The sequence below is a fragment of the Chelon labrosus genome, assembly GCF_963514085.1.
Source record: "Chelon labrosus genome assembly, chromosome: 17".
Lineage (NCBI taxonomy): Eukaryota > Metazoa > Chordata > Actinopteri > Mugiliformes > Mugilidae > Chelon > Chelon labrosus.
This window is the reverse complement of record NC_140350.1, coordinates 22,169,121-22,195,315: the sequence shown is the minus strand read 5'-3', so window position 1 is coordinate 22,195,315 and position 26,195 is coordinate 22,169,121. Positions and strand designations below refer to the sequence as shown.

Below are 26,195 nucleotides of genomic sequence, written 5' to 3'. Positions count from 1 at the left end.
GGTGAAGCTCTCTACAGTGATTTCTGGCAACGTCTGGCGGACCCTCCCTCCCCCCCCTACCCTCCCAACCCCCCACACACAACCCACCCCCGTCTCTCGTTTACTGAAACCCAACATTTTTTGTCCTTTTTTTGAATTTTTTTTTTTTTTCGGATTTAGATTTTTTTTTGTTTTTATTCAAACACACGAAACATTCCATCTACATCTGCAGACTAGACTAAACAACGGCTTAAAACCAGGCCTTTCTCTAAAACGCCGCCGCTCTCTGACCCCTCTACTCTCGCCAAGAGACCCCCTCCGTCTTCCCCAACCCCCCCAATCCCCGTCCCCGTCCCCCCCAAAAAACAGCTCAGCGTCCCAAAGGAGACACCAGAGTGAGGGGTCCTGTTTTGATTAGATGTAGTACTCTTTCTTTTCGTCCGAGTTGGTGTGGCCGCCCTCTGCGTTGATGATGGCTGTGTCTGCGTCCGCCGCATCGTCTGCTCCTTTGGCTTCGTGTGTGAAGTAGGTACCTGAGGAGGAGGAGGAGGAGGAGGAGGAAGAGGACAGTGTCACGGACTGGATAATAACCTGCTGCTTAGATGATACAACAAGATTAAAATGTGCCCCTCCATCTCACGCCATCTAATTATGCTAATCCTTCGACCGCGCGTACGCCGAGCTCCGGCATTCACATCGTACAGCGTCTTCCCTCTTTTCCGTTTAAGATTGGCACATGAAAATCAGGGTTCTGAGTGCGGGGAATAGCACGGCTCCACACTTTCAAATTAACCTTGTCAAGTTCAGAAAGGGAAAAAAAAAAAAAAAAGAACTCGCCTGCCTCTTCAAACCTAATTTACAAGATTTATTCACATTCTTTCACAGCCCGGTAATGATCACAGTATTCTAAATCGAATGAGGAAAGTGCCAAAGAAAAAGCACACGGGATCGAGGTGACGCTGGTAAATGTGAAGAAGACAACATTCTCCCCCCCAATCTCACTTGTTTGAAGGAAACAAATTTCAACTTGGTCCACTTGCAGGCGTTCAGTTCACTTCAATTTTATATATACACACAGATCAGGCATAACATTATGACCACCTTCCTAATATTGTGTAGATCTCCCTTGTGGTGACTCATCAGAGAACGGACATGGGCCTTCTGAGGGTGTCCTGTGGTGTCTGGTAACAGGATGTTGTTAGTGGGGGTGCCTTTGAGGGGAGGGGCCTCTGTGGATCATCCCACAGATACTTGATCAGTTTGGGATCTAGTGAATTTGGAGGCCAGGTCAACACCTTGTGATGTTCTTCGAGTTTTTTTTTTTAGTTGTTCCAAAAGCGTTTTTGTGTGTGTGTCTGTGTCAGGCTGCATCCTGCTGGGGATGACTGCTGCCATCAAGGAGTGTCATTGCTATGGGGTGGGGGTGCCTGGTCTGGTCTAGGTGGGTTCTACATGTCTAAGTAACATCCACACCAATGAATGAATGCCAGGTCCAAAAGTTTCCCAGCAGAACACTGAATTGTCAAAAGATGGTCAATGTTTACTTCTCCTGTCAGTGGTCTTAATGTTGTGGCTGATCGGTGAATAGCGTTAATAACAATACAAATTGTCTTAAGAGGCTTTACAGAACCCGGCCTCAAACCCAGAAAGCAAGTACGAAGTTGACGGTGACAGGAAAAACTCCCTTTTAACGGGAAGAAACCTTGAGCAGAAACTTAAGCTCATATTTTCAGGCCATGTCGGGCCGCTCTCTGCTTTCGTTGTTTCTCATGTAATTCGCATGGGCCCTTCGAATGGATCCACGGCATCATTAAACACAGTTTGCGCTGTAGAACTTTCAAATCAAAAACGCGATTCACAGCTTCTCTCTTGCACAGACAGGAGAGCCTAAGTAGCTTCAGTATTTAACTTACTAAACTTAGCCTTTGTTATTTTATGATGGACACCTGAAAGCCTTAAAAAAGATGGATTTTGCCTGAAGCGTTTCCATTTACCAGGATCGGCAAAAGGACAAACGTTGTGAAGAGTCAACACGTACGCTTGCAATGGCACAGGCACGCCTGCATTTAATTATTTAGCGATTTATTATTCTATCCCTGCCACATTCCCACCCTGCTGAGAAAAACACCCTTACTCTGAAAGCTAATTGTTTTAAAAAACAAAAGTATGCAACCTGTATCAGTCAATATCCAACATCACATCGAGTCTTTTGGCGTCGCAGCCTCGCTTCGAACAAAGTCTTTCTCCTCAATCAAAGATTACGGGTCACTTCAGATCAAGGTGTCGTCGAGTATTTATGGGAGCGTTTCCAAGCGAGGAAGTTAAAAGTCAAACATTAATAATTCTTTTCTAATTCTAATTTTTCTCGGTGACTGCTTCAGAAAAGAATAAATCTCTCTTCCTGTGATTGTTATTATTACTCCGCTATGAATATTCATACCTGGCCTCCAGGCACTTAAAAGTCGTAAACAGATTACCTTTCATACCGCGCACAATTAGTCAAAGTGGCCTCCATTTTATTTGTATACTTTCCACCTCCTTGCTGTTTTATAATAGAAATGTGTTGTGAACAACCTTAGAGGAAAACAGGTTTCTGTTTATTAAGAGCTTATATTTTATGTAGATTTGTCCACTAATTTGAATAGTGTTGTGTGAAAGAAGGTAGAGATCAGGTGTGGTGATAATCATGAGCGTTTGGATAATTTGACAGGTTGTAAAAAGACTAAAGTTAAGCTAGGTTTTATGAATCTGGGGAATAAGACGCGTTATAACTCCTGTAATCCCTGATCTGTGGTAGGGAATCCAAATAAAAAGGACTAACCTGCAAGTTTATTTGTGTCTTCTCTAAAACTACGGCGTGCAAATATTTTTACAACTGATAAAGCCACAGAAATAAGTTGCCAGAAGGAGCCGTCTGCACTGAGGCTGCACCGCGTCGCGTTAGGCCTTCGCCGTTAATAAATCATGCGCGAGTCAGTCAGCTGGACGCAGGATGTTTTTGTCGACTAATCTGGTCAGTTTGTTTCTCAGGAGACACGTCGGATCCGAGCGGCGCGGCTAAACTTTATCGATGGTTGCTGACAGACAGCTGGGATCAGGGCCGGAGTTAGCCGCCCGAGCTGGCCGAGGGCTGAGCGCATGCACAAATGTTCCACTTCGCCGAGGGGCGAGCCGTCCTGCATGTTTACGTGAGAGTTTTTTAGCTTCTGGAAATAAATCTGAGGAGATTTTAATATCACTCTGAAAGAAGAAAAAAAAAAAAAGGTTTCATCTGCACCTTTAATTTGCCTCATTTAAAGTACTTCCACTCTAAAGTGCTTAATGCACCCGATTCCATTTCCTCCTCCTGCATAAGAAATACCAAAGTGTGAAATTCGTTATAGATTATAATTATTTCTGCGTTATGAGGCCGGCATACGAGATTTGTTATACTATTCAGCAGGACTGCGTGAAGAATGTAATTTTACTCATCATCAGTAACCCCTAGCCTTAATAGCTGTGTCTCCACCATTCAGATAGCATCCATCCGGTGATGTAGTAAGAGGTTTTTATTGAAATAAAAAGTAAAGAGGCTGCACTTGATCAACCTGGAAATCAGCAAGCTGCTAAAAAAATGCATTTAACAGCCATTGTTTAAAAAAAAAGTATTAAGGATGAAGCGTATTTAAATATATTCTTAGGTTTTAAGGAGCTGTTTTACTTTGCAGATAATAACCGCTGCACAAAAGCGAACGTATTACTGTGGGTTGTGAAGCTCCAATTTCAGGTCTACTACCTTTGTGTCTCGCAAAGTAGCGCCCCAAGACAATGAGTAGACAGAGCATGGCGAACACGACCACGGCCACCACTCCTCCGATAACCGCGTGGTCCACCGTCCTGGGCGCTCCTTCTCCAGCTCGAGAATCTGAAAGTAGAGAAATAAAAAAAAAAAAAAGAAAAGAAAAGAGAAGAGAAGAACGTCAGTCTGGATAACAGCTCTGTTAAAACTCCTCGTTACATTACGGGGATAGCAATCAGCCAGAGAATCCCTGTGGGGGATGTCAGACAGTTAAACATGATAGAGATGTAGATTATACTTAATGCAAGGCATTTAAATGCAGGAGGTTTGCAGCGATAGCGCTTTAATCGCACTGATTTAACAACATCTGAGACATGATTGTCTCGGTAACCTGCTGCCCTCGGCCTAATATACTCTATATCTATACAGGTCTGTTGTCATGAATGTTGCTCCTGTGGTTCAAACAAAATGAATCCAATACTTCTCTCATTTTACTGAGTAGGATCCATGCAGGAAACAAACACAAACGTCGGTAATGAATATGAATGCTATGCAAAGACATTAGAGAAAGTATTGCGTAGTTTTGAGCAGTGAAAATAAGGAAACATGTTGACTGATGCCAGAATAATGTGAAATGCGAAAAGATTATGATGTCAACATTACCTCTTAGACTTAAAGGGGAACTACTGTTTTTTACAACCTGGACCTTATTTCTGGCATAAAATACGGTCGTTTACTCACCCATATAACTTTTGTGTTATACGTATTCCTTCGGGAGATAATTAGATCAGCGTATAAGTTTCACGGTAGATAATGCGTTATTTAGAGGCTGCGTTTCGGTGCCCCAGTCACTCCCACTGCATGGATATACGCAGATCTAAATATCTCCCGAAGGAATACTAATTTCACAGAAGTTATATGGGTGAGTAAACAACCGTATTTTATGCCAGAAATAAGGTCCAGGTTGTAAAAAACTGACGTGCCCCTCCCTGAGCTTGGTAGTAGCCTATTTTCGCTTTAGTATTTCCAGAGGCTGCGTTTCGGTGCCCCAGTCACTCCCACTACATGGATATACGCAGATCTAAATATCTCCCGAAGGAATACTAATTTCATAAAAGTTATATGGGTGAGTAAACAACTGTATTTTATGCCAGAAATAAGGTCCAGGTTGCAAAAAACAGTAGTTCCCCTTTAATGCTGATCTTCACCAAGCTCTTAATCTTGTGTAATACTGTTGTCGCACTAAATGCTTCAAAAGGACACACAACGTTCATTACAATGTGCAATTTGGGTTAGTTTGATTCTTTGTTTCCTCCCACAACATTTAACAAGATGTTGTTGTTCTTTCCTTTCCCTGAGTTCAGTTCGGCTCCTTTGTCTCTCGCTGACATTTAAATAACCGGCGCATATAAAACTGCCGCAACAATAGCCATGCGGCTTGCAATCAAGGATTGATTAAGAATTACCATATTCCCGCCAGGGTGCGAGAAACGGCTCAGTATTTTTACCTTAAGAGTCATTTTGGCTCGTCGTTGAGGTTAAGGTTTTCCGCAGCAAAACGTTCACAAACTATCAACCGAGCAGTTGGCGATGTGTTTAACTTCCAGAGCGGAGCAGCGTGAGCCCCTGAAGAGTTTGGCTGTAATGCCGTGTGAAAGCTATTGATCATGTGTAGGGATCCATGACAACCTCAAGTTAATATCCATTTGCAGACCCGATTGGTCGCACACGGGACAAAAGAGAAGCATAATAGAGATGCTTCGCTAACAGCCCACTTTATGCAATTGGATGACGTTGTGTTTAAGTGAACCTAAATGACATTATGACTTTTGAAAGTTTTCTTGCACAAGTAACACGGACAACTTGTATTGAACAAAGATGTACTCAAGTAATATGAGCTTTGGTAAAATAAAGACTTTTGGAGTAATGCAGGGTTTAGGCGTCTGTGTCAATTTGACGTTGTAGCTACTACGACAGTCCAGACCCTCCGCAGACTCGAAACGATGCAGCCTGACGTGCCCCTCCCTGCGCTTGGTAGTAGCCTATTTCCGCTTTAGTATTTCCAGCTGCTTTTCCATCTCTGCAATTTTCAAACTGATTGTTTTGGATCAATAAAGATGGAGCACATCGAGAAAAGGTTAACTTTGATGAAAGTTTCAGTCGCCTTTGTTGTAAGTGAAGCAGGAAGTCGAACGTGAAGCTGGGGGCAAAAACAAAAATTAACCCAATTGGCAAAAAAGTTTACAGAGCGAACCAAACTTACGAGCGCACAAGTAAAAATGGCTCGCACCGGCGTAGGCTACGTATGTAGGTTGAAACGTCTACGTCCTGCAGAGGTATAAACCGCACTTAAGAGCCAAAAAGAAGTGTGACTAAGAAAGCTTGAAGGAATTTGAAAACTACTGCTATTTTTTTTAGCAAAGATCCAAAAATAACGGTGTCAAGAGTTAGGTCAGTCTCGAGGAATGTAAACGCGCATCCTGGGAATAAACCGTACTATCAGGAAGGCAGCTGCTAATGCTAATGACACCAGTAGATTTTGACCATAGATGGGTTGCAAGTTAAAACGTAAAGCTCAGCCCATGGGAAGTGCTTTCTGTTGTATGTAAGGAGAGGGATATTCAAGCTAAAATCAGTTGTTCTCTGGCGGCATCTTGGGTTTATATGCTGTATACGTGCTATACTCAATAAACTCTATTCCTAACGTCTGAGTCGGACTGTTCCAGGGTCCTTTCTCCAGACGAGCTTAAATCTCGTTTCCGAAAGTTAAGTCACTACAACGGTAAACGGTTAGCACTGATGCCTCACAGCAAGAGGGTTCCGGGTTCGAATCCAGGCCGACTGGGGCCTTTCTGTGTGGAGTTTGCATGTTCTCCCTGTGTTGAAGCCAGTTGTTGCAGAAAATACAGAAAACAGGAAGAAGTGACGCCACGCCAAAGAACGACGGGCCTCTTTTAGCAGTCAGTTCAGGCGGCGCACACCTTCAACCCCGCCCTTCTCCGCCACCACTACTTGGGGTAACTCGCTAAAACTCTTCCTCGTGTTTCACCAGCCTACATCCTCACAGGGGATTTGCTGAGTGAGCCCCGGAAAACGGAGAGAGCAGGCCAGGACTGATTAACAGAAAGAGAAAGAGAAACATCATGCTACCGCCCACCCGTGCGCACCTGCATTATCCAAACCTGCAGGAATGAAGCGGGGTGCGGGGTGTGGGAGGGCAGTGCAGCGCTACCTCTCAAACTCAACAAAACATCACCTGATAGATCTAATGAGTTATTTTGACTTCAGATTTTCTGTTTTAGTTCTGGGCAGATTCAATTAAGCCGAGCAGGAATCCTTCTGACATCCAATTCGCTCTTGTCAGGCCGCTGGAGCTGTGCTTTAACACACTTTCCTATTACGATGTTAATGTGGACTTTGGCTTTGGGGGGGAGAGGCGCGAGAGAGAGTGTGAGTTTATGTGGTCAGGGCGGTGGAGATGGCTTTGGACAAGTGCAGAGGCTCTTTCTTGATAGTCTATATTAAACCGTCCTGGTTTGAATTCATTTAAGAAGGAAGGGGTGGAGGAAAACATCAACGGTCCATGCATAATATCACGTAGCCTCATATAATGATTAGATCTGCCTTGTGGATTTATTTGCACAAACAAGATGAAGTCAAGCTGCATTTTGCCTTAAAAGTGCAGGGGCTAAGTGTACAGTCTGGCCTGCTGGTGACTGGATTCTTGCTCCTATAAAGCCCTCCTGAATTTCTAATGCGCCCCACCTCACAGGACACTGTGCTGCAGCAGAATCAAGAGTTCTAAATTCTGTCTAAATCAAAGCAAAGAGCATAAAAACGAATGTCTGGGTTCTGTTTTTAATGAGCCCTGCTTGTAATCCCAGACTGCCGGGATGTCAATTTCAGGAAGCACTCAGTCCCAGTCACGGCATACAAAGCAATTTGCATGTCATATTGGTGAGTATCACTTATGAGCAATTACTGTCACCGGGTAAAATACGGTACATTTCCGTTAGTGTCTCACATGGGAAGACGCGCAACGTGCTGCTGCACAGGTCATTGTTTTAGCAAATATAGCAATGCATAGTCAAGAAAATTACAGCTATAGCCTCAAACGTCACTTCTGTCACAGATAGAAAGCATCTAAGACCCGCATCAGTCTCAGAATTGTGACTTTAACACTTCAGTAATTTATTTGCTAAATGTTTTGGTTCAGTCATCAGTGCTGTGTCTGCAGAGCGGTTGTGAAAAACTGACGCCGCTGTCGTCACCTGTCAAACTGCAGACAAAGCTGACGAGTGGTTGGTGAAAAAAGTAAGTAACAAGGGCGTAAAATACGATGTTTCTTTGTTTTCTCTTGCACACACTGGTGGAGACCAAAATAGAGTTAAAACAGAGATTCATAACGCTGTTCTGTGCCAGATGGAAAACTTTACATAGTTGTGGCAGCATATTTTGGAGTTCTCCTCCTCAGGTATAAATGTCTATGTCTTCCCACGCTCAGTCTTTTGCTTCACCATTACCACTCGGGCGGGGACTGACCTTTTCTTGCAAGGAAATAAAACTTATCGGCCGGCAGAAGTCTCTGTTTTATTGTTCACCAACAGCAAACAGCAAAGAATTTCCACAACACCATCTTGAGACAGTTCAGTGTTCTGCTGGGAAACTTTTGGACGTTTCTTAGACATGTAGCACCCACCTAAACCAGACCAGGCACCCCCACCCCATAGCAATGACACTCATCGGTGGCAGCAGACATCCCCAGCAGGATGCACTCAAAAAAGCTTTAGGAACAACTAAAAAAAGAAAACATGAAGAACAGCACAAGGTGTTGACCTGGCCTCCAAATTCACTTGATCCCAAACTGATCAAGTATCTGTGGGATGACCCCCCCCCCCCCTTTCTCTTTCCAGACACCACAGGACACCCTCAGAAGGCCCATGTCCATTTTCTGATGAGTCACAACTGTTTTGGAGGCACAAGGGAGACCTACACAACATTAGGAAGGCGGTCATAATGTTATGCCTGATCAGTGTATACACTACACTTCTTTGAGCAGTGCCTCTATTATAATACTTGCAGTATTTTTGTTAAATCACCATGAAGCTCTCTCTCTCTCTCTCCCTGTGTGTTGATGAGGCCAAATGGGTTATTAAAGCACTTAATGTAGCTTTGCTCTGTTGCTGCAGCTCATTTTGCAAAATAAAATTCATCTTGGAAAGGAACCGCGAGCAGAACTGGGGGAAAAAAAGAAAAAGAAAACATATGTGGAGGCATCATGAGAAAATGTAAAATGCTACTTCAAAAGAAGCAGCACTGCTTTATGTTCAGAACATAACACATCTTTCATTTTAATGTCAGGGCTGACCAGACCAGACCAGCTTTCTATGCTCATGCTATTATATTTAGTTTTACTGTTAGCCTCCATATTTAGCCTGAACTATTAGCAAACCGGCCAAAAAAAAATATCGTATAATTTTGTATCAGATCGTTGCTGTTCGACTTATCTCGGTGCCAACTTTGAAATGCACACGGCTAATCAAGAGCGGGCTTCAAACAAGTTGTCCACGGGGCTAAACAACGCGGGCGACAGTCAATCAAGAGCAGCCGTTTTTGGGCAGGGGGGAGAAACGTCCACCTTTGGAGTATCTCATTTTCGTAGGACATGTTGACTGAGGCTTGATTTTAGACGGAGGAGATCTCCTAATTGGATCTTCTAATCTGCTAATTAAGCACCGCTGATTTCACCGGTGTGCTCATACAGCCCGTGGACAGAGCGGCAATCAGGAGCCGCGGCGGCGCTATGTGGGTGGGGTGTCATAAGAGCACGTTTGTCTTGTCAAGATCCACTCCCATTGCCAACAACACTCTTGGTTAAAGAGTGAATGTAATTAAAGTCCCGGTGAACCTATTCATTGAACCTATTTAAAAATGTCAGTTAAATCTTTTGCCTCTCGGGCAGCGAGCTACGCCGCTTACATACGGAGCGGACGGGCCCGGGATTTTATTGAGTCGGTTTGAAAAAGACAGCGGCCCCATTAAAAATACAGAGCGCGAAAAAAAAAAAGAGGAAAGGTCGAATAAAGTTGAAAATGAAATGATTAAAAACACTGTCATCCAGTTTTTTGACATTTGACTTTTAGCAGGGATTCAAGAGACTTGACTTTGGCGGCCGGATCAGTTCTTTTTATTTTTGTGTGTGTGTGTGATTTAAAAGGCTTCATTACTTTTTGATATGTGTTGTAGTAAGAGGAAAAACACCGCTACAGGTGCTCAGTGTTCAAAGAGAAGTCAGCGCTGCGCTTCAAAAAAGTTGGAGGCGCTTGCATGAGACGGATTTTTAAAAAAAATCGATCCTCAAAATAAATGCAGCAGACGCATCCTGACTTTTATTGTTCGGGACGGGTCCGGGGCCAGAAAAAGATTAATCCTACACACCTGTGATGGGAATCATGTAATATTTTCATTGAAGTCCACGTCAGAATGAGAGCTCCGATACTGGCAGGGTCATTAACAATTTCCTGAAATGTGGTCCTCATTAAGATTAAGAAAATCATTTATAAAACGGTGATTGTAAAACGGCGTTACAAGAACAGATAACTCCAGGGTGCCACAAACGTTTAAGAAAAAAAAAAAACACGAGTCTTTCATGAAATATACCAATAAAGATAACAATTACACTGATAGTTTCTAGGCACATATAACAATTTCAAAAGACTTTAATCCTGAGCTCCTCCTAATTCAGCCCCAACCTCAATGACAGGTAAGTATCAAACCGTTAATGGACTCTAGTCGTGCCAGTTTCTGGTCGATAACAGAAACAAGAAACACAGGGTTTCCTATGTCTGTGAAGGTTCTCAGTCATCCAGGTCATGGTATATCCAACAAAGGTTCAAAAAAGGCAACTGGACTTGTAGAGTTTTTTGAGAAGACGTTTCACCACTCATCCGAGTATCCGAGTAGTATCCCCTAGAACTGAAGAAGCTACTAGGATGAGTGGTGAAACGTCTTCTCAAAAAACTCTACAAGTCCAGTTGCCTTTTTTGAACCTTTGTTGGATACAGAGTTTCCTATTTAAACCTCAACTTCCCACCAGTCCCTTGGAACTGAAGAAGCTACTCAGATGAACGGTGAAATGTCTTCTCAAAAAGCCCTTTTTTTTGGGCTATGTGATCAAAGATTCCTAGAATTTTGTTGGGTTTTCTAAATCAGCCTTTCCACAACCTTCAGATTCTCTCTCCTGAACCCACACCACCAACACGAATGGCCTCTAACAGAAGATTCGAAGTGGCGAAGCTGCAGTGGTGCTCGTACCAGTCTTCAACGCTTAGCGCCATCTTTATTTTCACATAAGCTTAAAGAAGAATTGTCGTAGATGCCCCATTTCAAAACACATATACCAACGAAATGGTTGTTTAAAGGGCGACACAGTGCCTTTAAACAGCCTCACAGCAAGAAGGTTCCGGGTTCAAATCCATGGGCCGACTGGGGCCTTTCTGCGTGGGTTCTCTCCGGGTACTCCGGCTTCCTCCCACCATCCAAAGACATGTTCGTTAGGTTCATTGGTGATTCTAAATTGGCCATAGGTGGGAGTGTGAATGGTTGTGAACTGTGATAGACTGGAGACCTGTCCAGGGTGTACCCCACCTCTCGCCCGATGGTGACAACAGGCTCCAGCCCCCCCACGATGAACATTGCTGTTTTTAGCTGTTTTCTATACTCTATAACCCTAACCCTAAGCTGATCGGCCAATCAGAGCGATATCTCTGACCGACTCATTCTACAGCCCCTTGTACATCAATAAGGGTCCGACTAGTGCGGGACACACCGCAAAAACTAGGGCCATGGAAGCTCCCTGGCAGCCTAGCAACGGCGAACGGCCGACAGGCGCCTTGGTGTGTCATGGCTTTAAGGGAATAACAATAGTAACACCAAGAACTTGAAGGAAAAAGGTTTTTGACAAGTTTGCCTTGTTGAATATGGATTTTTTTTGTGCGTTGTTTCTGGGAATCACTGTTCTGCTGTTTGTGGATGATGACATGTTCAGGTATTCCAGCTAGTATACCTCTGACTACTTCCTCTGTCTGTTCACACATCCTGTGCATGAACTAGTCGTCAAATGATGCAACACTCCGCGTCTGGCTAGCTCACAGCGGCGCCATTGAAGTGTCCGTACACAGCGTGCAAAACACCACAACGGAGCACACACTGCACAACCAGTACGTCCAGGGGCTCGCATTATTTTGTCTCCACTCTCACACGTGCTGACATCGGGCAGCGGGTTAGTAGTCTGGTTTAGACTTCAGCCGCGGCCGTGTGCTACTCTCAACACGGTTGTTGTGACGCCTGTCGTTGCAGGAGGTGTAATGTCGACGAAGAGCAGAAAGTTGGAATTTGCCAGTAATAGAAATTAAACTAGCCAACCATGACAGGGTCTCTGGTACCGCTGCCACCAGCAGCTAAAAAACACACGGCTTCAAAAACAGTTCAAGAGAAAGTGCGGGCAGGTTAGAAGTCTTATACGAATATTTTCCACCGTGTGATAACAAACACTGCAGCGGTGCAGTTGCCAGGAGTCAAGCTCTAACATCATTAAGCGAGACAAAGCAAAGGCGACACTAAAATGCCACTTGCTTATAAATTCACATCCATCTTTTAAAAATTTTAATTTTGTTTTGCAGCAAGATGGCATTTTTAATTAGCAGTTACACCCTGGCACCGTCTAATGAAAACAACGCCAGCGTTCGGCTTTAATTCGCTTTCTGGCACGAACATCTGGGCCCTGCTTTTAAAATAGAAAGCTCAAACCCAGCCGAAAAAAACACGCAGGTACTGATGAAAAAGAGATAGACGTTTGTTTAATTTACACCTGGCAGAGAGGTGTGTAGGAGACCGACATCAGACAAGAAGCCGGTATTCCCGTTTTTCTTTTTGTGTAATATTAGCCTCTGGCTGTGTAATGAAATACATTTTTTGGTGTCAAACAATATAATCGAAAGAAGAGAAGCAAAGGTTCCATCTTCTTGCGAAAATAAGCCAACGGTGCATTATCTTCTTAGAAACCTTGCACCTTCTTTTTTTTTTTTTTTTAATCTGATGGAGCTATTCATCATTTATCTAATCACGGTCAGTCTTCATTCCAAAATGTAATATAATTATGGGCTATAACTGTTCTCAGGATATTAAGCTGTATCTAGGCCATGGCTAGCTCAATAAACACCTTCTAATAATGGCTTTTAGTGGTCTCAGGAGTGACTTATCCTAACACAATGAGGACTCTCTATGGCTCCCAAGGCCAAATGAGTTTGCGGCTTGGTGCAGAGATGCACATCAGTCGTGTTAATGGGGACACTGTTTGGAGGAAAAAAAAAGAAAAAAAAAGAAGAAGCCCAGTGGAGCTTCTCTCCATCCACCAGACTGCCCTTTCTTCTCTCATGCGTGATTATCAAGCTCCCCTCCGCACCTCCACTAACACTCTCCTCCCACCCCGCTGTCACTGAGCTGCCTCCAGCCTCGGCCATTTCAACAACGGATGAAAAACTCTTGAGGATTTATGCTCGTGGCTGTGAGAGGCAGAGCCAGAGGCCTTGTTTGTGTTTCTTTTTTTTAGCGTGCACTGACGAAGTCGAGGCAAATGACTGACAATTAATTGTATGTATATTACAGAAAAAGGCCGAGAGATTTCTTAGGCCCGGCAAGCAGAAGCCAAATAAAGAAAAAGTCTTGTCAAGGTTAAACTCACGGCGCTGAAATAAATACACTCCCCGAGTCCTGTGTCTCCTCTGCTTTTTCATATTGATATTAACAACAGAAGAGACTCAGTGTATCCTGGTGTTGTGAGACAGAACAGTATCAGTGAAATGACATCGGGGGCTTTGTGGAGATCTGTGTACACAGCAGACAGAGCCCTGGGTGAAGGAACTGTGCCAAGGAAATGAGAGGCTAATCCTGGAAAAGAAGCCAAGACAATGGCTACATTTACATACAGGCAGTAAACAGGCTGTAGTACATTCTCCGGTCAAGGTCGTGCTCAGAAATGAGCTGTTTACACGAGCCACTCGTAGCTTAACTCGCCGACTATTTCCATAAACCAACAAATTTGAGGACAGTCGGGGTTATTTGGAGCCTCCGATGTTTTGCACTGAACGGAACGAGTACTTCCTAATAAAACAGGTCATAAGCACCTTTTTAAATGCATGTATATTTGTTCCAAAAACCTGTTCCGTGATAGCTGGCCTGGTTTTGTTCTTCTTTGTTATTACTGTCCCTGTGCCTGCTTCGTCACGCCGTTTCCTTTGAGGAGCAATGTTGTGGCACAATCTCTGCAAGGTGTAGCAACACCGACAAAAACCAGCAGTGATAGCAAAATCCTTTTTAGCGAGGCTGACTGCTTGGTGTCGGCCTCTAATCCAAACCTCACCGCGAAGGAACTTCAGACCGGCTTACATGCATGGATGGTTGGCGCCAGGGAAAAGGAAAATCTGAAGCATTTCACGTACAGCTTGCATTAGAGCCTGATAATGTATCGGTGCTGCTAAGAGCGAGTGAAGCCATGCATGATCTCAGACACTGGAAAAATCTGCCTTGTTTACACGAAACACAGACAGGGTTATGTTTAGGGACAGATTTTTGAGATCCCCGGGTTTAAACTGGAGAAAAAAACATTAACTCCAGCTCTGTTTGCCAGCACCCACATTGAGGGCAGCAGAAGGGGAAAAAAATAAGCGAAGAAATGCCACAAGAGAGTGACCAAAGCCTTGGAACGGCCCCCAGGGCTGAAGTTCAAATTAAAATAGGAAAGAAGGAAAAAGGGGTGCTACACACCAGCTATTAATAATCAATTTCAATTTCCTCTCAGATCTCATCTTTATTTTCGTGAATATTAAATAATGTTATTAATTTTAGGATGTAATCCACATTCCACACCAATGAATAAAAGCGCTTCTCCGCACCGTGATCGGCACGACGCTACCGGCCAAGCCAAACTAACAAAACAGGACAACGGTCTCAGATGAAAAGTTGCAAGACTTAACTGCTGCCATGGCAACACTTGGCTTACATGCACAATAAGAGCATTCAAAAACAAGGGACCTGCAAGTTAAATTCCCTGGGATATATCCGTATTTTTAACCACATTTCCAGCCGTATTCATTGCCTGCGAATGATTACAGAAGAAGTAAATGCAAAAACAACAACAGATAAACAGTTGGCATGCTACCTAAAACAAGATTTTACCACTATGGATTAATATTCTAATTAATATTCTAATGTCTTGTCTTTAATAAAAAGTACTCCATGCAGCAGCTCCTTCCTCTCCAGTCCTGTGACATGTATAATAAAGTGGCGTTCAACTAATAATATTCTATAAAGACATAAAATCATCATGCACCCACTGTTACAACACTGTCTTCCGAAAGGTTACCAGACGCCGGGACCCCATTACCGCCTGGTATTAGCATGCTCGATTTGCCCCTTGGATAATGACACCTGACTACGGGCTCCTGCATTTACAGCTGGGACGGTCATTTTTCACGCCAGACATTTTGATTAGTCGCAGTAGGTGTATTAATGATCGGCGCATTCCAGTAAAGGGGGGGAGGTCCTGTTTTAGTGCATGCTGGTCCGCTGTCATCGCTCACCGGGACACTTAACGGAACTGAGCCATCATTAATTCCACCTGTGCTTTCCCTGCTGTGACAAGTCAAAATGTCTGCTGCGGAAAGGGTCTTTTAATAGGCGTACCTTCTATTTCAATTCTGCCTGCAGTGTGATCAGATCTTTATTAGGTATGCAAAGAGTGCAGACTTGTCAACCGACTTGAAGCGTCTTAAGTAAAGAAAAGGAAAGAAAGACATTTTCAACTTTAATTGTTCATAAATCTTATAGTTAGGGCTGGTTCAAGTTACCCTGAACCGTCCCGACCATGTTTGTTAGGTCTAGGGTTCTGGGTGACTTCCCTTGATGCACAGAGCACCTGTCCTCTACTTTCTTCTCTGGCATCGAGCACCTATCCTCTAATTTTTTATCTCACTCTTTCTCTCATACATTTTGTGCTACTACTAACTAGCATGCAATTAGCTACGTGTCCCTATCTCCATCTCGTTCCTCTTCCTGCTGCTCTCTAGTCTCTCTTTTTCTACCGCTACTCGTCCATCCTCAAGCCAATCAAGCTCGAGGTTTCTTCCTGTTAAAAGGGACTTTTTCCTTGCCACTGTCGCCTTCGCTCTTGCTCTGGGGGTTCTGTAAAGCGTCTTGAGACGATTTGTATTGTCGACATCAGAGGGTATCCTTCTATCTAGGCCACTGATTACTGATACTGTAAAGGAGGTAGTCAGATCAGTTGGATACTAACCAGGCAGTTGGTCAAACACAAATATCTGAGTCACTTTTGGAAGGTTTTCCAGTTTTTATGTTCAATACAGAATGAACCTTTCATGATTCTCCAGTCCCGCCGGTGGGTTTTGAGCGCAATATCTCGACAACTAGTCGATGAGTTGCTATGAAACACTCTGAGTCTCCATGTGATGAATTATAAGAGCTTTGGTGATCCCTTAACTTTTGCTTCAGCTTATACAAAGATTTTATTCATGAGCCAAAACTTTCTGACAACTTCATACAACTAAATTACAATATTTACTCTTGAAAATGGTAAACACAAACTTAGATGAAGGCAGCATAAATATCATGACTTAGACTCATCCAAAAGCCTTATCTGCCATGACAGGACAGTGAGCTCCAACAGCAAAAGAGTGTTGGCAATGCAAGCCTCCTCAGTCATGTCTTTTATCCAGAGCATCTTAGCTGTGGATGATTAAGGCGATGAAGCACATGCTTCAAGACAAAGGCTAAGAGGTCTCGAGTGCCGCTGACGTCGGTACAGGAGGATACAGAGGTGCTAATCACGGCAGCACAGGAACAGGCTCTAGTTACAAGATCAATAGAGGCCGGGCTCCACCACACCAGGAGAGAGCCTAGGTGGAGGCTGTGTAAAGATGCCCCTGAGACAATCCATCACATGACGGCAGGGTATAAGATGCTAGCAGGCAGGGACTACATGGAACACAATAACCAAGCTGCTGGCATAGTGTACAGGAACATCTGAGCAGAGTACGGACTGGAAGTCCCAAGGTCAAAAGCGAGCCTATCTCGGCTGTCATTGGGAAAGAGGTGGGGTACACCCTGGACAAGTCACCAGTCAACCATTCACACAATTTAGAATCACCAATGAACCTAACCAACATGTCTTTGGACGGTGGGAGGAGGCCGGAGTACCCGAAGAGAACCCATGCAGACACAGGGAGAACATGCAAACTCCACACAGAAAGGCTCCAGATGGATTAGAACCCAGAACCTTCTTGCATCAGTGAGGCGTCAGTGCTAACCACCACACCACTGTGCCGCCCTGATGAGCTGGTTCTGGTCGAGACATACCAACGGCTGAAAGAGGAACTAGAAAAGAAGTGGAAAGTGAAGGCAACTAAGATCTCTGTCCTGAAGAGTGCAATAGTAAGAACAGCTAAGATGCTGTGCAGGACTCTCAAGCTCCCAGGTCTCTGGTTGAGGACCCGAGCTTAGCATTTACCTCAGTGGGAGTAATTACAGCCTTTAAGAGCTGCTAGCATGACTGTAGACTCTTGTTTCTTAAGAACAATCACAATGCAAACCACCTGAAGATGTGGGCAGTCAGTCTAGCTGCAGTTCATGCTGTGTGCACTTGTGTGTTTTTCTTTTCCAGATAATCTACTGATATATGATATATGTTCAGCTGCTGCATTAATTTTAATGAGAACATTACACACAGTTTTAGATTGGGGATGGCTGTAAAAATCAGACAGAATGAAATGATAAACAGACCAAATAAAACAAACAGTATATTTAATATTGATTCCTTTAAGTCGATTTTGTGCAGACCCGGGAAAACCACCGATCTACGGCAGACTGCTAACGCGTCGCATCAATAAAGCTTTGCAACAACTCTGACATTTATTGTTATGCGATACGCAATCACGGCAGGTAATATGCTAAACTGTTCTGGCAAGAGGTTTGAGAAGTGCTTAGAAGAGCTAATGAGAGAGCAGTTGGTGTGAGGCTGCCACGGTGACGCAGGTGTTGTCACTTCAGCAGGTAGCGGAGCCGAGAGGCAGATGGGGATGATTGACAGCTTGGATTAATGTGAAATAATCGCACTGGTTCGTGTGCATCTGGTGGCCTAACGCGAGCAGTTTTATGAACAGCGAGTACATTAACAAAAGATAAAGGAATACATTTCCAAACGACTGAGGGAAAAAAGGGGCAATTTGGTCATGTTTACCTGCTAATAGAGAATATGGTAATTACTGTATACTTAAAAGACTAATGCACAAAGGCAGGTTTTATATTTTGAATGGAAAATAAGCATGTTTTATATAATCTCATAGGCTACGTGGTTCAGTTTGACATCTTCATTTATTCTATACATGGTGAATGGCACGAAGAGAAGAAACAATAAATCACAATAAAGAAAAAAAGTATGCAAATGTGCGCCACTTGTTGGCACGCTTTAAAAATTCCACCTCCATGCAGCTGTTGCTCGACTCGAAGCACCGCAGCAATGTGACAGGTGAGGTGAGAAATCACCGCTGATTACACTTTACCATCTATTTCAGCACTTCCCTGTTTATTTCATCATGGAAAGCCAGACGGAACCTTAGAGGATCACTTTACTTTCAGCAGGAGGTGAGTTATGAGAGGAGAAAGAGCCCGTTTTTTTTGTGTTTTTTTTGGAGGGCGGGGGTGGGAGACCCCTGTTTGTCACCTGTCGCACTCGGTTGTGTGTCTGAAACTAATTAATGCAGCATATGTGCCTCATTTGAAAAGAGCCCCTACGGGCAGGTTCAAGCCACCGAGTGCCAGCCTCTAATACCAACACATCTATCTCTCTGTGTGTGCACGCACTCGCGTCTTAGCTGAAAGAGTCCCGGTATGGCGCTGATGCAAAATCCATAACTAACTTCCCATGGTCAAATCAGAACAACTTTCTTAAGGACACAATCACCTCGGTAGTGGGTAAACTACATGACGTCCATTGATTAAAACACACTAGAATTAATCAATTCTGTCATTTTCTCTTACAAAACCAAAAACACTTGTGACCTAAAAAATAAACCTTCTGTGCACATGCTGCAAAACTGAAACTGGGCGTCTCTATAGTGTTATTTGCACATGCATGCACTTTTATGCAAAGATGTCTTTTTATGCAACCGTTTTGTTATTGTTTGCATGCACAGAATATAGTCCTGTATTTTTCCATCATTCCTTTTCCATAACTGCTTGTCTTTGAGAGTGTGGCGGGGTACACCCTGGACAGGTAGCCAGTCTATCACAGGGCAAATAAAATAAAACAGGATATCCAATATTGGCTTCTTTAGGTAGGTTGTGTAAACCTGGGAAAACTACTGATCTGTATAGTCCTGTATTCTGCTCTCACTAGAGATGTGGTCAAGATCAATAGCTCTGCAGATCATAGCTGAACTGGTGGGAGTCGTCACAGCGGTTGAGATTACCGAAAAGAAATGTGTGCCTTTTGGTTTGGCTGAAGAAAGAAGAAACAAGTGGGCAAATAACGGCAACATAAACCATGGCTTCCTCTCTGTAGTCCGACCAGTGCGACAAACATTAACATGCACCCTTTTTTTCTAATTTTTGATTATAAACGGGGGCCAATCAAACACTTTGTGAATGCAGTTGACTCAGAGTCTCAAACATGACACCTGGCAAAGATCTGACGGGCCAATCAAATCGGCTTTATGCGACGATGGGCAGAAGAATGACAGTGATGTCGTCGTACGCGTCATCTGAGCGCCATTAGACTGATTCGTTGGAGAGGAGATATTTAGGTTCCCGCTAAAAGGTCTTTTGTAAAAGATATGGACAGCAAGATAACTTTAAAGCGTGAGCAATTACCCTCAACCGAAGCCTTTGTGGAGAAGAATATGTCACATAATTTGTTGCTCTGACTCACATTCTGATGTGTACACCAGCTTATCTTTACCATGCAATATAATACTTTTTTGTCACATCAACGCCATTAACAGTCCCTGTTCAAACAAGTTTTAAGGGGTGTTTAGGTTATTTCTGATCACATATATGAACGTTTGCTGTGTGCATTCACGCTTATTTCTTCTGACTCCCAATCCAGCTCACCAGGACCAAACCAGCAAATTCTTTTGCATGCACACCACCGTCAAACTAATCAAAGCCCTTCCACAGTGTCCCTTTCACCTACCAATATGTCACGTAGCCAGTGATGTTGGCAGTACCATCTGTCCCTTTGATAGCTTGTCAACCCAAGATCACCCCTCAGACTTCCAAGGACTCCGTCTCCAAGTCAAGAGGAATCTATTTGGAATTCCGCCAGAGTTTTCACACAAGCCTCTTCCGATTAACTTCCGTACACTGTACACTGAACGTACACCGTGCACGTTGAGGAGCCGGGGGATCAAGTGACAGACGTTGTGTACGAAGTGTAAAAACCTCTCGAAAAGTTGGCAGTAATCAAAGTCTGGGGACGCAGTCAATACATTTGTTGCACATCAGTACCTGAGTAATCTGGCACATTGTGTCTTAGTCATTTAATGAATGTCTTGTCTCTTTAATGACATCCAAACGTGACAGTTTAGTCCTTGGATTAAAGAGAAAAGTTCTGTGCATCACCCGCCTCAGTCCCACTGTGAGCAAAGTGGCCATTATGCCGCCGTATTCCCCTCCGCTATTAGATCTCCAAGCGCGGCTCAATTATCCCACTACCTTCACACGCCGGCTGACAGCCGTGTTGGCAGGTGTGTCCTTTCCAGACGTGCTCACCTCTCCGGATGGGAAATTAGTCGGTGCAGCTAGCCATCAGCTACAGCAACTGACATCTTCCACCAACATGGCCTTTCATTAAGAGTAAGGAGAAGGAAGTGAGATGAGAAGTACGAACAATGGTTGAACATCCAGCCTCTGAGCCGTGGACCACTTTCACTAGAAACACATTATAATTATAGGGAGCTGATTTACCTCAAGCAGGTTGTATGATAGGAAGAAAATCCTCCACAAAGCAAAGCAATGGTTATTTCTTTAACCCTTTTTTTTTTTTTTTTAGTAAAAGTGGACAAAATAGCAATGGATGCATCTTTAAGAATAACTTGAAATTACCCCCCAGCAACCAACAGTATCTACAAACGCCATTGTCACGATGTACTTTGAAGGAAAAGCTGGATATTTTGAGGAGAGGCCGTCCGATCCCGGATCCCTAGGTAGCCTTACCCAGCTTGGAAAAGGGTTTGTCCGCCACTTTCAGGTCAGCAACTATGAGCGCTACTCCTGGCTAAATTGTTCCTTAAGTTCTGGTGAGTAAAACTAATTATATTTACATCTTTTATGTATATTTTTGACATTTTATTGGGTCGGCATTGATGCCTCTGCTGGATTTGACGTACGTGGCGCTGGTTGTGCAACTGCAATTGCGGGTGGCGCTCATAGTTGCTGACCTGAAAGTGGCGGACACACCCTTTCACCGGCTGGGTCAGGCTAGCTCCGGGATCGAGCAACCTTTCCTCACAATATCCAGCTTTTCCTTCAAAGTCCGCGGTGAAAATGGCGTCAATGACGGTTTCTATAGCAGTGGCATCGTAATGTATCGTATTAAGAAGAGTTTTCAGTAAGGTTGGAGGGCACTGATCAATGTTTATTTCTTTAAAGAGCTATTTTTGTTCCTACAAAGATTTTTTTTACTAAAAGTAAGCAAGGCTATTTTGTCCTTTAAAATGTGTCGACAATGCTTCAGCGAACCCTACATTTCTATAGCGTCAACATTTATGCAGCCGTTTCTATAGTTTTAGTTTTGCATAATCGCCCTTAACTCCGAGGGTCTGAAGTGACAATGACTTCATAGCAGAACAACTCTGCCCAGCCAGAAGTGCAGTGGAGTTTATCCACATGCATAATAAAATCAATCATTATGTCTGAGTTTTTCCCCGTTTCTCAGTCTCTCTCTCTCTCTGTCTCTCATTTCAGCATGGCAGCTAAAGCTTAATTCATAAGAACAAAACGTTTCAACGCCCACTCCTCCAGTCCACCGGCAGCTCATCTCAGAGCCTCTTCTTTTCGCCGCTGCATGTTTAATTTGTTCACTCCTGCCCTCCGCACCTCTTCCTTCCCCACCTGGCCTATTTTAGAGGGAAATGGACAATCTCGGGAAGAGCCTTCAAGCTCAATAGCGTCTCAGCTTCCTCTCTCTTTTAGTCATGAAAAGCGGGGCATCGCCATGGCAACAGCATCCGAGAGGATACGGGGGGGGGAAAGGCGAGGCGGTCAGCGCGGATGCTTCTCTAACAGGCTCTGACTGGGTGTCACGGTCCGGGCCAGGATATACAGACACAAATTAGCATTTTATTACTTTGTCGGGTTATTGGAGGCTGTTGACGCCTAAATTAGTGATTCCATTTTTAAATGGCACTCAAAGGCAGCACTAAATGCAATTTTGCTCCGCTTTCTGAAGTGATTTCGCTCACAGATAAGGTTGTCTTTATAAAATTTGTGTTGCATAGTAAGCAGCGTTGATGAGTACCTCGTCGACTTGGAAGTGTGAGGTGAAGCACTTTTACTCAAGTACCGTACTTTAGTACAGTTCTTAGGTCAGGGCTGTCCTTGAGTGTTTTGATTTTGTGTTTTTTTTTTTTCTATTTAAGAGTGAAATAATCCATTCAGTCTATCATTAAAACTAAAAACCTGCCATGCTGAAACACTAAACGATGGTTTCAGTCATTTTAGGTAGTTAATATAATGTCGATGTATATTCAAGTGTCATTTTGGATAAGTCTCATTTTAGTTAGTTATTTGACGCTATAGAAACAGGATGTGACATAATGGTGACTACCAGTTGCCATGGCAACCGCTCAGCAAGAGAGTTGTACAGAAAATTAAAAATAAGTACAGTGTATAATCCAACATTTCCTTGTAACTGGTGGAGGTAGAGCAGAGCGTAGCATTAATTAAAGGAAAACGGGAGTGAGTCTGGAGGAAGTGTGGGCGGGGCATCGATATCGCGGCTCCACTCTCGAACCGTACTGATCAGACTTTGGCTCCAAAGTCGCAAGATGGAGCCGCCCGTATCCTGGGGAAAATAGCATCAGTTTGGCCAATGCAAGGAAGTGGGGACGCATTGTCCATGTTTATATACAGTCTATGGGTCGACTGAACAGTTGCAGAAGCAACCATGAGACTCTGATGAGTTTGTCAATAAAGTTGGGGGGTGGAGCTAACTGACGTACCTGTCGGATGCCAAAAGTTCAGCTACTGCAACGCAGTCTGGGATTTGTAGTATCAATTTATAAATTCCGATAAATATAAAATATTATCTTGCGGGCCAGATACAATTGAGTGTGGTCTTGAGTTTGACATGTGTGGTTTACTCTGATTGCATGCTATGTATTTTCTCTGACGTCTTGTTTGTGTGCAAACATATTCATGGCTGCAGCAGGGGTTGCCCAACTACAGCTACAACTAACATCAGAGGTGTGCTATTATGGGAAATGACTGCATTTGCTCTGTGTAGCACCTTCGCACAAAGTGATCTACAATTTGCCTCTCTCTCACTCACACACATACTTGATCAAACTGTCAGCACCGTGATGAGAGGAAGATTAGCTGCACTTATCAAGCCACGGTTAAGGCATTTGAACGTCAAGTCCTAAGCGTTTTAAAGGAAAATAAAAAAGGTTGCACGCAAAATCTTGCATGCCGAGTCCGGCGCATTTTGCTATCTTATTCATTGAGAAAACTGAAAAAGACGACTGGTTCTCTTCACTTCTTGAAAGTGGAAAGAGGAAATAATGGGTGCATCCAATTTTAAGAAAATATCAAGATCGATCTTGATTGTTGAGCTTTAAGGTCATTTTCGGGATGTCAGAGCTCCAGTTTGGTACGCTGCTGGCAAATCTTAACCCGCACATTAAAAAGAAGACCATTCATTGCTGTGGGCCAATCGAGCCTGAGCAGGAGACAGTTCATCAGGAGCCATTTTGGATGACGACACTTGCATGTGCGGTGTCTCTGAGTGGTCAAAAAGGGCTTTCTTCCGAAAATGTTTTTTAATGGTGATTCAGTTTTGGAGGACCAATGCAGTCATGGCGTGCTTTTAGTCAGAACAGTGACTATATCACTAATCGATATTCTGAACGCTTATTAACTTTCTCTGATCAAGCTCATCTTTTATTATCATTAGCTGAATCTGTGTCTCCATTGCCTCGGTGAAACGTGTCCCTGAAGACTAAATTAAAAAGCTACAAAAGTACGGTTGCAGCCGCGCCGCAGTTTGCTAAGTCGAACATTTCACTTCATAACTTCTTCTTCTCGCCTCTTGCCGACCTCCATCTCTGAGGGCGTACAGTACGCCGCTGATGTGATTATGACTGCGCTGCCGTTCGCGGACTCATCAGTGTCAATACGGGATGGATCGAGGCTTGATATCCAAGTCATTACAAAATGATTCATTATTCAGAGAACTACAGAGTATTCACAGCAGTGGCTGATGCTCCTCTCTATTGAAACAAACCCTGGTTAATTATACAGCAGTACAGGAAATGTTAAAAAAAAAAAAAAAAAAGAAAATCACATGAAATAATATGGATACTCTTTTAGCTTTGGTTTTGCCCTCAATCATCTCCTGAGGGAAATATTTTGTTCTGCAACTGCTAAATACTCCACTATTTTCAACAGATACAGTCTAACACGTAAACTCTTTACATCTGAGATATGCAATAATGATATATTTTGATACGCTATAACATCACATAAATATTGATTATTGCTGCTCCGAGAGCGTACGGAGCTGCAGATGAGTTTAAAGTTCACTCGGAGACACAGAAGTGATTTTCAGCAAACGTTGAAAGAGGCACTGAAAGCTCTTTTGGTTTGAGTAGATTCTGAGCTGTTAATCCCTCCGTGTTGATATCGGCGAAAACCCTGGATTACATTCAATGCTGCCACGCTACATAAAGGACACACAGCTTCCCGCACTGGCACCGAATCTTGGCACCGGGACGCAAACCACGACGTGAGGACTCATTCCATGTGAATGCAGCTCTTCAGCAAACTGAGCCGCGGTTTTAGATGGAGAGCTCTCAGTTACCCTAACCATCCTATCCATTTTAAAGTTTGTGAGTATGAAATAAAAACAAGGGAAGTTGACCTTCTATGTCAGGGGTCATCAACTACATTTGTGCAAATCTTAGCCAGAGAAGACTGATGGTTTGAAAGAGGAGTAAAGGAAGCCATCTCTGAACAGAGGAGGTGGACTGAGATTTAATCTGCCATCAATTTACAATACAGTTTTAACTTCAAGTTGCAACCCCGTTCACACCTTCAGACTGGAGACTCTGGGTGATAAATGTCGTTCATAGCGCCGTTCATAGGGCAAGAGGGCAGGGACAAACAACCCCCCTTCAACAACAGGTAAGTGTCTAGCCATTAATGGAAATTAGCTGCACCAGTTTCGGGTTGTTTACAGAAACAAGTCAAGCGCGTTTCTGATGGGTCACCCACAGAGTTTCCTATTTAAGCCTCAAACTTCCCACCAATCCCCAAGAACTGAAGAAGCTACTCGAATGAAACGTCTTCTCAAGAAACTCTACAAGTCCATTTGCCTTTTTTTAAACGCTTTTTGGATACCATAGCCTGGATGACGTCCCCAAAGAGTATGACACACTGAAGACCTGTAATGTAAAGCTGCGTTCTCAAAAATGAACTCGCATGAGAGGAACCGACCGTTAAACCAGTCTTGGGAGGACTGCTTGATCATTAAACCTGACAGCTGCTCATCCTGATGTTTAAAAAAAACAGCACTGGAAGGGAAATGTGACCTCTCCCATTAACCTAGCGTGAGTATTTCAAGGTTGGCTTGCAATTACCGAGACACCGCAATAGATAAAATGAGCATGTGAAACCATAAAAGAAAAGAGTTTATTGTCATCTTTGATTGAAGGCTCAAGCTACTTTCCAGAGTTTCATTTGATTTAAAAGATAAATAAATCTAGGGACATATTCTTGAATTCAGTAATATTCTGGGGGCCGGATGGAAAGCTCTGGCGCGCCGGATGTGCCCCGCGGGCCCCCAGTTGACTGTTCCATTTCATTTAAATCTAACCTTTACCAGTCAGACGAACACGTGTTCCAAACTCATATTGTCTTATTTGTTTAATTTAAATCCTGAAATGCATCCCATTATCTTGCTTTACGCAGCCACTGCTCCTCGCATTTAATCCAGAGTATCTCTAAAACTACCAGCAAATACAAATATCATATTCATGATGCATCACTGCAGTTAATTACCAACATTTAAAAAATGATTATGCGCTGGGACAGAACATCTGGGGCAAGCATTCAAAAACTCATAAAACGCACATCTTACAAAAACGGA

At 43.5% G+C, this 26,195-nt stretch overlaps 1 protein-coding gene across 3 annotated transcripts in view; it reads right to left on the bottom strand.

Moving 5' to 3' along the window:
- Window positions 1–368: 368 nt before the first annotated feature.
- The window catches only part of cadm1a (cell adhesion molecule 1a), a 390,389-nt gene continuing 364,562 nt past the window's right edge, over window positions 369–26,195 (bottom strand). For all 3 annotated transcript variants that reach the window (XM_084565221.1, XM_084565223.1, XM_084565222.1), the window contains 2 exons: window positions 3,755–3,883; window positions 369–512 (listed from right to left, as the gene is read on the bottom strand). In XM_084565221.1, the coding sequence (XP_084421347.1) occupies window positions 394–512; window positions 3,755–3,883 (248 nt within the window). In that variant the 3' untranslated portion in view covers window positions 369–393. The remainder of the gene's footprint in view (window positions 513–3,754; window positions 3,884–26,195) is intronic.